At 52.6% G+C, this 17810-nt stretch overlaps 1 protein-coding gene across 6 annotated transcripts in view; it reads right to left on the bottom strand.

Moving 5' to 3' along the window:
- The window catches only part of GPR161 (G protein-coupled receptor 161), a 71330-nt gene that overhangs the window by 27036 nt on the left and 26484 nt on the right, over positions 1–17810 (bottom strand). For 5 of the 6 annotated variants that reach the window (XR_002642797.2, XM_089911550.1, XM_089911554.1 and 2 more), the window contains 3 exons: positions 10599–11323; positions 4757–4861; positions 1388–1504 (listed from right to left, as the gene is read on the bottom strand). Coding sequence is in view for 4 of the 6 variants with exons in the window: in XM_089911550.1 (XP_089767676.1) it covers positions 1388–1504; positions 4757–4861; positions 10599–11323 (947 nt within the window). In the remaining 2 variants the exon portion in view is untranslated. Of the gene's footprint in view, positions 1–1387; positions 1530–4756; positions 4862–10598; positions 11324–17810 lie in introns of all 6 variants that reach the window. The other variant, XR_002642800.2, reaches the window with a different exon arrangement.

Below are 17810 nucleotides of genomic sequence, written 5' to 3'. Positions count from 1 at the left end.
GGGAGGGAGAGAGGGAGGGAGGGAGGGAGAGAGGGAGGAAGAGAGGGAGGGACAGAGGGAGGGGGCCCTTCAATTTCACATCCATGGCCTTATGACTATTAACCTCACTGCCTGTTTCTCTCCTGACATTTTGGGAGGAACGGCGTATCCCCTACACCTCCCGTTGTCTAGAGTAGGCAACTTCCACCCCATTCTCCAGGAGGGAAAGAGGGGAGGACCTCTGCCCTGCCACTCACTCCCGGGAGGACTGACATGGTCTTACACACGTGCCTGCTCCCTGCCCTGCGTGCAGAGGAGGTGCCTTTGGAACTGCCATCCCCCAACATGTAGGCTGGATGGGGCAGGCTTGGCCCTATGCGGGCTGGGTGGATTGCGGAGGGCTTCAATCCATTTTTTTTAACACGGGAGTAACATATTATAAAGCCCATGAAGCTACTAATCCAAGCTCTGTTCTTGAATCCACTCTGCCCGTAAAGCAGACGAGTTGATATCTGCCTCCTTGACCCCCATGACCACCCCTCCATTCATCTGGAATCAGGGAGGGGGTGGTAGAAGAGATAGGACAAATTATGAACCTAAAACTCTGCCCCGGCCCATATTTATTTTGGTACTCAGCATTTCTGAAGAATTTATACCTTAAAGTCCCTGGACTCTTCCACCACATCCACATCCGGCCATGTAGGTGGGTGTCCTCACCACCGGGTGGGATTCAGAAAAAAAGAGATTCTTCCACCTGTGGGCAGCCTGGACGGCTCCTTTGTCACTCTTCTAGTCAGCATATCTGGATGGGAAGCTAGACCCCAAGTTCCAGAGGCACCGACAGTGCTGAGGGTTGAATTCAGAGCAACCAGAGCAGAAAAACGTAGGGACTGGATTATAGCAGAACTCATTCCTCTCACAGAATCCCAGCGCCCCCATCAGCTTCAGAGGCAACAGGCCAATCGAGACGGCGGCCTTTGCCTCCGGTGAAGTCGGCGCACTCACTGGGCAATGACTTCCATTTTCCACGGGAGGAAGCCGAGGCTCAAAGAGGGCAGGTTCAGACTCATAACCACACATCATCCATAAAGGAAAGAAACCGCGGAGGGCTCAGAAACTGTTGTATCCAGTCGGGCAACTTCCTGAGGGAGGAGATGGGAATTGTGTGTGCGTGTGTGTCTGTCTGTCTGTGTACGTAGGCCACTGCTTGCCCAGCCTTAGATGCTGCTTGCTCCGAGAGTTGGAAGCCTAAGGACTTAAGTGAGACTGGCAGGTCGGGAGTGACATGGGGCTGGGCAAAGGCGGGAGCCCCGGTGTGCTGGGGATGGGAGCAGGCTGGGCCAAGGAGCTTTCCTAAGATCCTTTCCTTTCCCCTGTTTCCCTGAAGCCATCAGTCACAGAAACCCACCTTTGATTTGTTCCACTTCATCTTCGAATGTCACTGAGCTCCTCCTCTTGGGTGGGCAAGTGTGGGAGGGAGGGTTGTCATCAGACGTGAAGTCTTCGAGCAGCATGACATCCGTTCCTAAAACCAAGGGCAGACTGTGCGCCTACAACAGGCAACACCAAGTCCTTCTCGCCACCTTTCTCACCCTCGCTCACACCCCTTGCGTCCCTCTCTCCCCTTTCATTTATTCAAACCCACAATCAGGTGCAACCAAGTGCCCTGCAGCATTTGCCCAGGACACACACTGTCTCTCATCCCATTTCAGGGAGTTTGCAGCCAGCCACTGGGGCTGCTTCAGACACACCAAAAATACAGCAGCGTTATCCAGGCGGACGGGTTACCCGCCACAGCGAGCAGACTCACAAGTGATGAGTCTGCCAGACCTGGAATGGGGAAGGGCAGTCCGGCTGAGTGGAGGAGGGGGCCCTATTAAAGGGGCTTTGTGTTCACAGTGATTCTTCTTACAGTTTGAATTTCTATCATTCTAGTTAAAGTATGCTGTGCTAAATAAACATTTCAAACCTGAACATGTAAAGTTCTTTGGGAGCCAAAAAGGGATTGAGAAATATGCCCCCCAAAAAGTGGGGAAAAGGCAGAAAGGAAGGAAGTCCTATGAGAGAGAGCTGGGCAGGCGGGCAGGCAGGGGCGGGGCGGGGGGACCAGTCTTGTTCTGTCTTAGTCTCCAGCTATCAGTCCTTCAAGGCCTTGGTGCTCAGGAAATTAGGAAGAAAGGGGAGCTGGGAGCTCCTCATATGTTTTTTTGTGGTACGCGGGCCTTTCACTGTTGTGGCCTCTCCCGTTGCGGAGCACAGGCTCCGGACGCGCCGGCTCAGCAGCCATGGCTCACGGGCCCAGCCGCTCCGCGGCATGTGGGATCTTCCCGGACTGGGGCACGAACCCGTGTCCCCTGCATCGGCAGGCAGACTCTCAACCACTGCGCCACCAGGGAAGCCCCCCTCGTGTGTTTTTGCAGAGCAACCTGAAAAGGCGTGTTCCTCTAGCGGACTTCACAACATGGTGGTTCAGCACACAGCTTCCCAAATCGGACAGATCTAGGATCACAGGCAGGATATTTAGTCCCTCAGCATCCTTCCATGCCTACAAAATGGGGATCGTAATTCTCTCTACCTCATAGAGTTGCTGGGAGGATTTTGAGTTGAGACGTGTGACGATGTGACACGTTGCCTGGCGCACAACAGGTGCCTCATCAATGAAAGTCATCACTCGTGAGGACACGGCTAATAAACAGCGGGGCTGAAGCTCACACTCCGGTCTGTGTGACCCCCAAAGCCCATGCTCTTTCTTCTGCCTGCAACAAGGGTCCCCAAGCCCCAGGCCGCGGATCGGTACCGGGCTGCGGCCTGTTAGGAACCGGGCCGCACAGCAGCCAGAATGGTGGGCACGCGAGCGAAGCTTCACCTGCGGCTCCCCCATCGCTGGCATCACTGCCTGAACCACGCCCTCCCTGGTCCGTGGAAAAATTGTCTTCCACGAAACCGGTCGCTGGTGCCCAAAAGGTTGGGGACCACTGGCTTACGACACTGTCCCCTTACTCCTTTTTGCCTGGTCACCTCCTATTCACTCTTCAGGTTTTAACATCACTTCCTCAGAGAAGCTTTTCTAACACCACCCTCCCCCCCGACAAGTTCTCCCCAACAGGGGGCACATACAACTCCGTTACGTGTCCTCACGGCACTCAGCTTCCCCTTTCATAGCTCTCATCACCCTTATAACCCTTACTAAAAGCAGAATTATTGAGGTATAATTTGCATCCCACACAATTCACCCATTTAAAGCACATGGGATGGCCGTCTTTCCCACTAGACGGAAAGCCCCATGAGGGCAGTTTACCACTACATCTCCGGAACCTAGTGCAGTGTCTGCTCAAAGCAAGGGCCTGGCAAGTAAATATCTGTTAAATGAATCAATGTCACTCTGCCTCTGGATTCCTGCTGGTTGTCTGAGAAGAGGGAGGGAGCCCGAGGAGAGACAGAGACCCTCCCGTCCTTCAAGTCGCAGCAGGGACTCGGGCCTACAAGGGCGGGTGTTACCAGTGGTTCAAGCCTCCGGGCTGCCAGTGGGAGAACATCCTCAGGGAACGTTCTGCCTGCGGGGAAATGCTCCACGACAGGAGGCCTGGGCTGGGTCCCTGCCCACGGCCGGTCCCCCCGGAATTCCGTGACACAGGCTCAGGCCAAGAAACACAGGTCAAGGCAGAGAGGAGTTTTCCAAAGGTCCCGGCAGGAGAGATGCAAGAGCAGGGAGGGAAATGCCCACAGACAGCCTGCTGTCGAGGGCCAGGATTTAGCACCCTCCCTTCACGCCCAGAACACGGCCAGACGGCAGCCCCGGGACGGGGTGCTTCGTCAGCTCCATGAATGACTGACGTAGGGACACCGACGGCCTCTGCCCACAAGCCTCTCATCCAGTCATGAACTGGCAAGCACGGGGTGTGGCACTTGGGTCCCCAGAGCGGTCGGCAGCAGACTGTGACATCACAGAGCCTGCCACTGGGGGGAGGAGTCCTGGGCCGGCACCATCCCCTGGGCCGCAGCTACAGGGAGGGTCTGGAGAATGCTGCTGGAGATGTGTTTCTTTGGGGAGACCGAGTTCCCCATAGGCATGTCGCAGGGCATCTAATGATGGTGACAAGGTATCCAACCTGGTTGGAGCTGCCCTTGATAGAGGGACGGCTGCCCCAGTTCACAAATGGAGAAACGCGAAGGTTTAGAAACAGACTGAGCAGCTTGTCTGAGATAACACAGCTCTTAAAAGTCAATTCGAGGGCTTCCCTGGTGGCGCAGTGGTTGAGAGTCCACCTGCCGATGCAGGGGACACGGGTTCGTGCCCCGGTCCGGGAAGATCCCACATGCCGCGGAGCGGCTGGGCCCGTGAGCCATGGCCGCTGAGCCTGCGCGTCCGGAGCCTGTGCTCCGCAATGGGAGAGGCCACAACAGTGAGAGGCCCGCGTATCGCAAAAAAAAAAAAAAAAAAAGTCAATTCGAGACTGAAAACCAAGCAGGTTGACTCCGGAGCCTGCACTGGACGATGGTTATTATAATTCGAGTAACAACTGACAATCACTTAGCATTTTAACTTTTCAAAGGCTTTCACTTAATTTGAATCTCACAACAACCCTGCATGGCAGAGAGAACAGGAGCTGAGATCCCCACTATAGAGAGGAGGAAACTGGGGCACAGAGATGCTGAAGAGCCATGACTGGACACCCAGACCCTTGCCTCTCGCCCCTCCACACCCTGGGAGACATCCCTCTCCCCACCAGCTCCCACCCGGCAGGCACTGGGGAAGTGCGACAGGTGAGGGGCTTACCTGAGTCCTGAGAGCAGCTGAAGCCGGTGTCCCCCGTGCTGCTGCTGTTACCCAGGGGCTGCCCGCCTGCCATGAGTGCCGTGAGGTGTGGGGACAGGCCCAGGTCTGCAAGGCAAGGTCGGCACTGACTGCACAATCCACGGCCCACCCAGTCCCCAGAGGCCTCGCCTCCGCTCCCGTCCGCTCTGTCCTCCTCGCAAAGCGTGCTCTCCACGCACTGAGGACACGAAGCTCTTAGCTGCCCTTCCTTCACTTCGCCCCTTGTTCCTATCCCGGGGAGTCTGTGACAGGATTCACTGGGTCCCCCCAGAGGGGAAGCGCTCGTGACAAACGTCAAACACCAACAAGGCAGGTGGGAGAGGAAACGAGGTGAACAGTCCTGGGAGAAGATCTTCCAGTTAAACACGGGTGCGTGTTTAACTCCTGAGATCCTACCTGAATACCAAAAGGGATGTTTTTTGAAGAGGCCGAAACCCCCAAATGAAGAGGATGTTTGTAAGTTGGAAGGTGGGAAGTGGGCAGTGGAACTAGCCCAGGAAAGAGCTGAGGCTGGCAGAGGGGGAGGCCTGGAAGGAGGCCCCCAGAAGCTCAGGAACTGGAGGCCCAGAGTCTCTGCAGGCAGGTGGGGCTTGATGGAAAGTCTCTACAGGAAGCAGTGGGTCGCCTCCACTGCTGTTCCCAGTTCAGGGTCCAGGCTCCCGTTCCCCATGTTGGCAGGAGAGTGGGCAGAGTGAACTGGGGGACTCTGGCCTTAGCGACACCAGGCACATGGCAACGTGGCAAAAACCGAGGGAACAATGAGAGGCTACATAGTTACCAGTGGGAGCCCCACCCTACTGCCTCACCTAACCTGGGCAGGAGACCAGAGACCCCGTCTCCAGGGTAATCCAGCCAGCCAGAGGAAAAGCCCCACAAACCCCAAGATCTGGGCACCCTGTGAGACGGCCCAGTCCCACCATCGCCCAGGGCTTCCCGCCGGCTTTCCTGGGCTGACTTACTAACCGTGAGAGACAGTGGAGATCACCAGATACTTAAGGAAAGGCACTAGCAGAGATGGGGGAATAAAAAAGTAAGGGAGGAAGGAGAGAAAGGAGAAAAAAGGATGTCTCAGGAGACAATGCAGGGAGCTTCAGAAAACAAAACAGAATTCTAATTGGGTGTCCTTAGAAAACTGAGAAAATAATGACTCCATGAACAAAAGAGCTGGAGGCCATAAAGTCCATGGAGTTAACAAAAAAAGGCACTCTTAGCAATTTAAAAAAAGCACAGAAAAGTCAAACTCCTCCGATCTCACGAGGAAGACCTACCTACCTGCCACGAAGGACCACCAGCGTTCCCCCCCAGCAAACCTACAGACAGGAGACACCTCCACCCTGTACCTTCATCCTAATTCTTCTGAGGGGACAAAGCGACATGACACACATGCCCTCCTTTCTCCTTCAGAGCCACGGAGGAAATGATGGGGGCTGAACCCGTGCAGTCAGAGCACGTTGCTCTCAGAAGCTCCCTGTCATGGCCTGTGGGGAAAGCACTTTTGCAAGGAGCCTTCCCCTCTCCTGAGGGTTGGTGTGGAGGTCTGGGGCCAGAGAAGAGCCCAAACATGATCAGCCACCTCCAGGGTCTTGGCCTCAGAATATGACTATGTCTCAGCTGGAAGCCCGGCTTGCGGAGGGGTGGGCCGCCGGGGGAACATCCACTGCCAACCGGGACGGCTGAGGCCACAGTGGGTTCTGGACACCATCTCTGAGGCTGCAGTGAAAGCCAGGCACAAGTCCTGGTCTCTACCAGCGGAAGAAATCACTGGAGCCAGACCAATGCGGCTCGGCTAAGAGATGTGGAAACAGGGCAGCCGGGCGGCAACTCTCTATTCTGCGTTTATCCAGCATTTTACCACTGGAGAGTAGACTCAGTTACCCTGAGTTTTTTCACATGAAACAACAACACGTCTACTGGGCTGGGCCCGATCCAACCCCTTTCACAAAATTTTTTTTTAAAAAGAAAGCAAGAAAAAGGCACCAAACGACAGGCACAGGGATCAGATCAGAAGCCTGGAGTGGCCAGAAGAGTCATGAGTGCCTTTGAGAGGCTAAAAGAACAGAGTGCAATTCTGGGGTGACATTGGCACTTTGAAGTAACCAGAAGACCTCTAGGTGGTGCCAGGAAGGGAACTTGGTAAAAGCAAGGAAGGAAAATTCAAAGGCCCCAGGGTCTCCTTCCTTCCCTCCAGCCCAGACCTCACAAGGGCCCTGAGGTGGGGCATTTCCTCTGAGCAAATGGGAGTCAGCGTCCTTCCCTGCAGAAGACAGCTGGGAAGGCTCTATTCCCGGTTCCAGGAGCTTCGAGCATCACACGAGTGCAGCATTTGGAGAGGCTGGCCTCCCACCATGCCCAGGCCTCCCTCGAAGCCTGGGTTGGGCTGATGTCTGGGCTGTCCACCCCAACTGGGTTGGCGAGTGGCAGAGCTGTTGAAGAAGCCTGTGGCCCTTTCTCCTGAAGGCCCCTTCTTTGCTCCGATCACCTGTAGCCACCTGTCAGCTTTGGAGTTGTAGTCTGGCCTCCCAAGACCAAACGTAAGCATTTAGCTCACCTTTCAGCACTGGAATCAATGTCCACTCCAGGGCTGACCTACCCACCATGAAGTGGCCCTGCCCGGCAAACCCCAGGGAGGCCAGAGATCTCAATTCCTAGGGGAGCCCCATGGGAATCTGCTAATGAGACCTCACAAGCAGAACGTATTGTGGTGGCCCGGTGACAGCTGGCACCCAGGGAAAACCTAAGCTGATGCACTTCTTCAGTTTGGGGCTAATAGAATGAGAAAACCAAAACCCATGGATTATGGCTGAAATCTATGTATGAAATAAACATGACTGCATGTGTAAAACTCCTGGCCTCCCAGAGTCAGTAGGAAAGCGCCAGGTGTTTGTGGAATGCCACTTCACCGCACCTGTGCTCACAAGCACGGTTAGGAAAGTTTATAATTCCATGTACTGAATCCTTTGGTGAAAACTTTGCAGATGCCTATGCAAACGGAGAGGAACAAAACCGAGACAGGGCCTCCGAGCCTTTTCTTGCTGGCTTTGGAACAAATCTTACCATCCTTCTTACCAGGGATGCCAGGTGGAAGGCAGAGTTCTCCCTCCTGACCAGAAAGGCTGTGGGCATTCCTGGCATGGCTGGAGCAGAGCGCGGAGCTGGGGTGGGCACTGCATTCTGCTCTTTTTCCAAGACTCCTGCTGACGCTGTTGCCCACCTCCTGATGTCAGGATGTCCCGGGAAGAGACAGCAGGGATGCCCCCAGCTCCCATTCAAGGGGAAGGCCAGCAACTCAGAACCCATCATCCCACATGCTCTTCAGCCCAAACACATCCCACAAGACTGCTTTTCCCTCAGTGAGGAGACTGCTCACCGCCTTGGACTTGCCAACCCAACCACAGCGGGTGTTTTCCGCCTGTTCTCACGGCCTCACACACTCTTCCAGGATAATCTCAAGTGGCTTGCATGGAAAATCTGGCCCCCAAAGCAGATGTTTCTTTCTGTTCTATCTACCCTCTCCTCCTCCATTCTCCTTCCTCATTTTTTTCCCTTCCTCATTCTTAACTTCATTGGAATCGAAAACATTGAATGCTTTTTTTATTTTTATTTTTTTGCCTAGAAGGTAAGTGATTTTACAAAATCTGAACAAATAAGTTCATCAGTGAAATGAAACCAAACCCTGAATGTACTCCTCCTGGCTCACAAGTCACACTTGGAATCATGGTCTTGCCAGTGGCAGGGGGTGGGCATTTCAGGAATTAAAATACTGGGGTCCTGAGAGATTTTTTTCTCCTATAGTCAAAATTAAAAGTCCCAGAATTCCTTCCTTTCTCAAGAAGGAACACTCCATCAGTCCCTGAGATAAATCAGTGACATTGGTTTGTTTAATTGCCACATGGAAAAGACTCCTATCATCACTATCACTGAATATTCATGATAATTAAGAGTTGTTATTTCTTTCCACTCTCTTGAGAGGGTAGGTGGAAGACCTATTTCCTGAGGAGGAAAGATTATCTCGAGCAGCATGAGTTGCCCAAAGTCATCTGGCAAGATACTAGAACTGCAGTCTGAACTGGAGCTTTCCTTGAATATGGTCTGATCAGTGCCCTCAGAGTCTCTTTTCCAACAGCCTGTCCAGATGACAGTCTCCCTCAAACAACACAGTCATAACTGCAGGGGCAAGATCCACGAGTGCATGCTACAAACAGTGGGAGCCTCAAAATACCTGCTGTGTTGTACTTATTAATGACAATGGAAAAAACAGTGAATTTACAGTGGGGGAACTTGGCAGACGCCACCTTAACTGTAGGGACTGAAAGTACTTGCCACCAAATTCATACACCGAAGCCCTAACCCCCAGTGTGATGGGTCCTTGGGAAGGTACTGAGGTTTAGAAGAGGTCATGAGGGTGGGGTGCTTATAAGAAGAGACCGGAGAGCTTGCTCTCTCCTGTCCCTCTCCCCAGCCCTCCGCCATGGGAGGACACAGCAAAAGGACAGCCTGCGAGAGGGTCCTCACCGGAACCCAACCATGTTGCCACCCTGACCTCAGACTTCCAGCCTCCTGAACTGTGAAAAAATGAATGTCTGTTGTTTAAGCCATGCAGTCTACGGTAGTTTGTTGTAGCAGCCCAAGCTAAGACATCAACCGAGAGATGAGGGTAAGAACTAGCTAGTAAGAAGACCTGTACCCCTGGCACGCTCATTAGGAAGAGCACATCACCTGCCCAGCCTTGCCTGCCAAAAAGGTATTACCTCATTGTGACCCTGAGAACACATGTGCTACATGCAAATTGAGGGGCCTTCTATAAAATCCCCGATCAGGACTCTACAAAAAGTGTCAAGTCATGGAAGACAAGGAAAAAAAAAAAAAAAAGACTTTGTCAAAGACTGAAGAAGACAAAGGAGATGTGACAACTGAATACAACGTGGGATCCCGGACTGGATCCTGGAACAGAAAAAGGACATCAATGGGAAAATGGGTGAAATCTGAGTCAAGTCTGTAGCTGTTAATAGCGCTGCACCCCTGGCGATGTCTTAGGTTTGATAGCTGTGCTACGGTTAGGCAAGATGTTAGCACTAGGAGAAGCTGGGTGGATGGGTATTCTCTGTGCTGTTTTCCCAACTCTTCACTGAGTCCAAAATTATCTCAAAAGAAAAAGGTTTAAAAAAAAAAAAATCTATCCCCCACTAGACTAATTCCTCTGGGTCTCATCAAAGGGGATGGGATCATGTCCAGAAACTGTGAGCTCCGAAATAAATTACCAAATGGAGGAGCAGCTGTACACACACCAGATAGTGACATTTCAATGAGAGAGTGGAGGTACGCCATCGACACGTCCTGAATTATTAGCGACAATACGAGGAAACCACCGACCCGTGAGGAAAGGCCCAAGACGGAGTATGTCCAGGAGGAGTAGCTGAGGAGGGCAGGAAGTGCTTTAAAGAGGACCCTGCCTTCAAGGAACACTGAAAGGTGAAGGCAGCCTGGTCCAATGCTTGGGTTCTTTTTTCTCTAGATAGATCTATCTAGATCTACTCTCCAGGCCAGCGGGCCATGGCTGTGGTCACAGAACACGGATTTCTGAACTCTGGTGTACCCTGCCTTGAACTGCTGAGCTCAGGAAATCTGCTTGGGAATCACAGTGGACACTCTGGGATATTCCTTCCCCAAAGGAAACCTGTGTTTTAAGCCCTGAAGCAGCAGTGAGTCTGAGACCTCGCCCATCAACCTGCCCGAGCGCCTGCAGGACCACAGGCTACACCCGCCTGAGGGTGGGCATCCCTTCCCTGACAAGTTCCCAAGTTACCTGTGATCCTGTTGGAAATGCTGAAGAGCCTGGAAGTCCTCTGCCGCTGCACAAACGGTTCCCGGTAATACCGATCCCCAAAGCACATGCCCAGTAGTTCCTTGCGAACCGTCTTGTTCCAGAGTCCATAGATCAGCGGGTGGCAGATGGCACTGGTAAAGGACAGCCAAGTGGCCCAGGTCTCCAGGGTTGGGGAGACATAGTTCTTCCCCCAGAGGGCCTCAGAGGTGATGACGACCATGTAGGGGCCCCAAGTGACCAGGAAGGCACCAATGACCACCAGGATGGTGATGAGCGCTTTGCACTGGTTGGCCGAATAGACCACGCCCTGAAAGGCGTTCTTCCTACTGCCCGAGGAAGAGGTGGAGGTGCTGGAGTTCTTCCTCCCGTTCCTGTGCGCGTCCTCCTCCACAAGGACCACGGTGCCACAGTGCACCTTGCGTGCCTTGACCCTGGCCACGCGGAAGATGAAGCCATAGCACACCAGCATGACCAGGAAGGGGAACAGGGCACACCAGATCTGCCAGAAGGCGGTATAGCCAGGCTCCCGGTGCCACGCGGCCACACACATCCACTTGAACTCGTCAAACTCCACCGATGACCAACCAAACAGAGGTGGCAGGCAGCCAATGAGGGAGTGAAGCCAGATGTAGGCAAGCGCCACCACGGCTCGATTGCCTGTGATCTTCATGGGGTACACCATGGGGTACAGGACAGCATAGTAGCTAGAAAAAGAATGGAGGCAGGTGAGGGAGACGAGTAAAATAGAGAAGACACACCAGAAGGGGCACCCACTGCTCTCCTAGGTGGCGAGCTCTGTTGGATTTCTCTCATTCAACACTGCCATGGGGTGAATGCTTCTAAAAGTAGCACCTTCTCTCAACCCTCCCTGGACAAGTCACAGACTGGCCATGAGACACAGCTCCGTGGAACTCTTCATCGGAGAACGGCTGGACACCAGGAAGAACACAGAGCTCAGGCGGCCCTGTTTCCAGAGCCCGCTCACGTTTCGGGGTGTGACTAGTCTTCAGGCATCTCCAGGAGTTCTAAGGGATCGTGCATCAAACCAGATCACTTCTGTGTTTCTGACAGTAATCCTTTTAGAGCTGTTTTCAGAGGGTCCTCAGAAACCAGAAGAACATCTAAGGATAATGGGGTACATTCATTCAGTGAACGTTTACTGAAGGCCTGCCACATGCCAAGCACCGTGCTATGCACCAGGAATACAGGTAAAAAAGGTGCAGGGGGAGACAGACACATAAGCAGGGTACGAGGCTCTGGAGCAGAAAGGGGATATTTAATCCTCACAAGAAGTCTTTAGAGTGACTGGCATTGTCATTATCCTCATCTTAACAGCAGAGAAAGGATAAATAATCTGCTCTAGATAAGGAAGGGGAAGAAACAAGATAAAACCCGGGGCAACCTGACTCTACAGTCCCCAGCGCACATGCCAGCAATTCCCTGCAAACCGTCTTGTTCCGGAGTCCACAGACCAGGGGTGGTTCCTAACCCCTCAGCTCTGTGAAGAAGGAGAGAGGCCTGGAGAACTACTGATTCATATTGATGGGGCCTCGGATCCAGACTGCAGGGTCAGGGCGGACTTCCTGGACCAGATGGCACACAAACTCAGGTCTTGAAAGAACAGAGGCACTGGCCCAGGAACAGCTGAGGCAGAACGCCAGCCTTGGCGAGACGCGGAGATGTACCTGAGCACCGGCTCAATGAGGAAGCTGCCTGTAGCTCAACCAGGCCGGCACGGGGTGATGGTGCGCGGGGAGAAAAGGAGCCAGGGGGGCCGGGGCGTGCAGAGCCTTGCCAGCCAGCTGAGCTCTGACCCTTTAACTGGAGTGGGTGGGAGGATTTAGACCATGGGGTTGAAAGTAAACCACCAGCCTCCCCACCCGGACATTTTATCCAAAGGAAATGTTCTTTAATGGTGGAGCTTCTGCAGGAGGGCAACGTGCGGCGGGACAGGGGTGACCACACTGAGGCTGCCTGCTACAGGCAGGACCTTAGGAGATGACTATGGCTATGAGCCTCACACACCACCTGTGAACCACCTGCTCCACCAGGACCTTCCTGAGTCACCCCTGGGCACTAGAGCTCAGGGACAGGGGCCATGGCCTGAATTACCACCTGCTGCCTGGGGCAGGCTCTCATGGAGGGGTCCCTGTATGAAAGGCCTTCCAAATCAGAGGCAAGACAGGGACTGCTGGTCTCAAGCCTCGAGGCCCCACCAAGGTCTAGCCTGGAAAGAGTGTTTCTGAGCGTGGAGCGTGATGAGAGGAAACCACCGTGATTATGGTATGGATTACAGAACCCCTGCACAGAGCCTGGGGTAAAGCAATTCCTGTCTTCTGCTGACATCTGGGTTCGCATCTTGCAAAGGCCGTGCAGCCCCGTGAAAGAAGCATGCCTTTGGAGTTGGCGATCCCTGGGTTCAGATGGCGACTCTGCTATCCACTAGCTGTGTGACCTTGGGTAGCTGAGCTAAGCTCTCAGAGCTTCAGTTCCTTCACCAGGAAGATGGGAATCACAGAACGTCTGGCATAGATCTGCTCCAAGGACAGAATGGGCTCGAGTGGGGGGAAAGGGCTGGATGGGGCCTCCCTTTAGATGGCAGCGGGGACAGAGCTGGGACATTGTGCACTGACCTTTCCCCCTTCCTTCCTGAAGACAGAATCCCTAACTTGCTCCTGCAAAACTGCTGTGACCACAGGGGACGCTGGGCCCTTCTAAGCACCAGGGGATGAATCAGGCCATGCTGGTGGTATCCCCTCCCTTGCCAGGTGACCAGCTGAGGCACTGACCTGTGTGACATCATCTAGCAAATGAAATGTGAGGGGAGTTTGCTGGGGTGGGATTGGGGGCACTTCCAGGAAGGTTTTCTCCACTTTTAAAAAGAAACAAGGCGGATATTCCTACTTTCCTCTGCCCATTTAAAACTCGTGCAGGCCCTCTGACCTCAGGCAACACTTCAGGGGTGAGTGTACAGGTAGGTGTGGGAGGCCAGGCGTGGGGAACATGAGCTTGTCCCCGTCTCCTCTGACCAGCCACGTTCAACCAGTCATCAAAATCATTACGACGGGGCTTCCCTGGTGGCGCAGTGGTTGAGAGTCCGCCTGCCGATGCAGGGGACATGGGTTCGTGCCCCGGTCCGGGAAGATCCCACATTCCGTGGAGCGGCTGGGCCCGTGAGCCATGGCCGCTGAGCCTGTGCGTCCAGAGCCTGTGCTCCGCAGCGGGAGAGGCCACAACAGTGAGAGGCCCGCGTACCGCAAAAAAAAAAAAAAAAAGTAAAAACAGGGGTCGTTATCTAAGTGGGTGATCTCGTGGCAGGAGAGCTAAGCATTGGAGCCCCTACGGGCATTACCACTTTGAAGTTACACGTGACATCACAAAAGGCTCTTTGGGGACCAAGGGTGGTGCTTGGGCTCGTGTCTAAAAATGAGTTGTTGGAGAAAAGATGGAGAGCTTCAGAAGACAGCTAAGAGTATGGAAAACAAAGGAAAACCCCTCCGTTTTGGCCTGTATTAACCTGCAGGGAATAGGGAGTTGCTTTTGTTCTATATTTTCCTTTGAACCTGCAACTAGGCCTAAATGAGGCTTAAGTTTAAAAAATGAAGTTTCAAATCTATGAAACCCATTAAAAAAATTCCTTTTGTGGACAGATGTTGGCATGTTTATATCTTGATAAAGGTGTAGATTTGAGCATTGCCATGTATGTACATTTAGCCAAAAGAACCCTAAAACCAAAGCCTTTAGCATCTCAGAAACTGGCCGAGTTACTTACCAGCCATGTGGACTTGGGCGAGTTTGCAAAACCTCGCTAGGCTCTTCTGCAAAATGAGGACTGATAGGGTCGTTGTGAGGATTAGCTGGGATCTACATTTGTTAATGGCATAGTGCGGCCCCCGGCAGGTGACTAGCACGTAACACATTCTAGTAGAGATCATGCCCCCCGCCCTTGTTTTCTTCCACTTTCTTACCGATGTTCCCATCTCTTTCTTCCACCCCCTTTCTCTTATTCTTCTCTCCTCTCTCCTCACTTATCTTTTACTACTGCCTCCTCTCGCCTGTTTCCCTCCCTCTCACTCTCCCTTCCTTCCTACCCATCCCCTCCACCTCTCTCTGTCTCTGCTTCTCCCTCTCTTTCTCATTCTCTCTCTCTCTCTCTCTCTCTCTCACACACACACACACACACACACACACACACAGCTGCATCTTTAGGTTTCCAACATAGAAGGCAAATACATAACCTTCAAAATCACTAATATCAAGTAAATTTAATTCCCTAAAATTCATGGGGACAGGGGAAGGGGTGTTTGAATTCCTGGTCAGATTGTGATCATTTATATGAACATGATCAATTCGCTGGTCCAGTCAATTTGTATTTTTAGCCACACGAATGACCAATAATAAAAAAATTAATCGCACCTGCCATGAAAATATTTGAAGACACCAAATTTTACAGCAGTCTATATCTTATAGTCAAAGATCTGGGCAAAGCACTGTGATGGCCAAATCCATCTTGCTACACTCGCAGGAGGAAATGATCTATTTTCCAGAGACAACCAGGCCTTGGTGACTTGTCATCACTGGGAGAGGCAGAAGCCCTTTCTCGACTCACAGCTCTGTCACTGGGTGACCCTGGCGCAGGCTGTGGGGTCTGGGGTGCCTGGATTAAATCTCTGGTGAGATGACCGGTGACCCCCATTTGTTCACGTGCGTCACCTCTTCCATGACCAGCTGTTTCCCCTGGTCTCCAGCTGTGTCCCACACGCCATGCTTTTTCACCACTTCCGGCCTTGCTCCCTCCTCTGCGTTCTCACAGCACCTTGAACACACTGGCTCTGCGTACACACCACATGGTCCTAAAATTACCTGGCCACATGTCTATCCCACCAACACTGCGAATTCCTCAGCGTGTCTGTTCATCTCCTTCAGCTGCACGTTCCCAGCACCAATCACCTGGCCAGGCATACGTTAGGTCCTCCATAACTGTTTATCAAAGGCGGCTTCTTCATTCGGAAGGGCCCCTACAATCCTATTCACTGTTAGGACTTAGCTCAAATGCCACCTTTTCCCCAGAGCGTTGCAGGCCCTGCCATCAGAAGCAGCCACGGGAGCTGTCAGAGCGCTTAATTCTGCTTTGTGTTCACATCAGGACCCACGGGTCAGCCTCTGCCATGAAGCTGTGAACTCCTGGTGGTCAAGGGCTGCGTCCTGCTCATGCTGTATCCTACCATCCGAGGATTTAGCACAGGGCCTTTCACAGAGTAGACACCCAGCAAATATTCCCAGCGTGAAAGAGCAAGGCGTCGAAAGAGGCAAATGCTCTCTCGTTTGATGCATTTTGATGGCATGATTTGAGAATCGGTCATGCTTGCTGGTGGAAATCGCACTCTCGCTTACCTAGACCTCAGATCCAAGTAAGCAGTATACGGCCTCCGAGAGCTGCCTCCACTTACTGAGCATCCACGTATACACAGTTCTGCGAGAGGCATCTAAAAACCGACTTCCCTGCTCTGCTCCTGAGCTGTTGGCCCCCACTCCACCTTCCACAGGACCCAGGACGGGATATCCCAAAAGTAATGATTCCCCATCCCATCCTACTGCCAACAGACTTCCAGTTATGTCTGCAGTGCTTATTATCAGTCTTGATAGGATGCCGATGAACGGCTGCTGAAGTAATAACCTGTACAAGCTTCTGAAGGGGAGCCTGCCTTTTACACATCAAGAATCTTCAAAGCGTGTTTACTGTGACTGAAAACACAATTCCACAAACATACATCTTCATCAAAGTGCTATATAAAATAGTAAGCTAACAGGGGACTGTAAAAATAAACTACAGTCCATCCAGAGGACGGAATACCACGTAACCATTCAAAATCGTGTTCTCCAGGGATATCTGCAGGTGGGAAAAATGCTCACAATCACTTGTTAAGTGAAAAAGCAGGTCCCAAAACCACATGTGCCTTGAGTCTATTTTCTAAATTTACTGCATGCGGCCAAAAATCCCTGGAGGCAAGTATACTAAAAAAATGTAGGGCTTCCCTGGTGGCGCAGTGGTTGCGAGTCCGCCTGCCGACGCAGGGGACATGGGTTCGTGCCCCGGTCCGGGAGGATCCCACGTGCCGCGGAGCGGCTGGGCCCGTGAGCCATGGCCACTGAGCCTGCGCGTCCGGAGCCTGTGCCCCGCAGCGGGAGAGGCCACAACAGTGAGAGGCCCGCGTACCGCAAACAAACAAACAAACAAACAAAAGTAAACAGTGATTGCTCCTGACTGGTGGGATTATGGATATTTCTTATTGTACTCTTTCTATTTTTGGTATTATTTTCTTTTGTTGGGGGGAAAGAAGATATTTGGAGAAGCCACCTGATTAGTTCTGACCAATGGCTTCCTTCACTCTAACCTCCCTCAGGTGCAGAGGCCTGAAAGGATTCTGGCCTCGGCCCTAGTGGAGGCCTGCACCTTGGGTAGACCATCCAGCCACCACTCATCAGCTCAAAAATGGACGATCCCAAGGGAGCCAGGGGACTCGTGTCACCCAGTGACGACAGCCCTGGGGAACCCCTCTGTGTTTTCCCTGACTCCCTCCCCAATTCTATAAATCACAGAGAATCTGAATCTCCCCCCTCTGCCCTTGTACAGTTGAACCCTTGCCTGGGATGAATGAAGTGACCATCGGCAAAATCCTAATAAAGAAGACTCCAGGGGTCGGAAACTCACTGTCAAAGCCTACAGGACTTTAACATCTAAATCTGACAGCCTAACGTAGGAATCTGGAAGAACCTTCTAGATAGAGCTGAGGGGCGTCAGCAGTACTATTCCTTGCTGTTAGAGACAGCTATGCCACAAGAAGGGACAGCCCAGATGTCTTAAAGCACACACTGTCTCTCCCAGGTGCCACCATCTTTACTCCCTGTGTTGTCTTCCCTTCCCCTGCTCTCCTTCCATCCAGGACTGAGCTGATGTTCAGGCCCTTGCACTGTGGAGGGTAGAGAGTATTTCCTCTTTGGGCTGCCCCGGTGCAGCTCTGGCCCAACCCAAAGCAACAGAGAGCAGGCAGTACTTTGGGGAAGACCTGGATCTGATACCTCCTCTGCCACGTCACCTTCCTCAGCTTCTGTTTCTCAACTATCAACTGAGAAGCAGAAGTTAATAGAACTTTTCTTTCTAATTTGTTTTTCTCATTTTTTGGCCACGCT

Source organism: Delphinapterus leucas, chromosome 1 (assembly GCF_059928025.1).
Source record: "Delphinapterus leucas isolate spDelLeu-1000000601 "Yukka" chromosome 1, BTC_Dleu_Yukka2, whole genome shotgun sequence".
NCBI lineage: Eukaryota > Metazoa > Chordata > Mammalia > Artiodactyla > Monodontidae > Delphinapterus > Delphinapterus leucas.
This window is presented reverse-complemented; position numbering and strand designations above follow the sequence as displayed.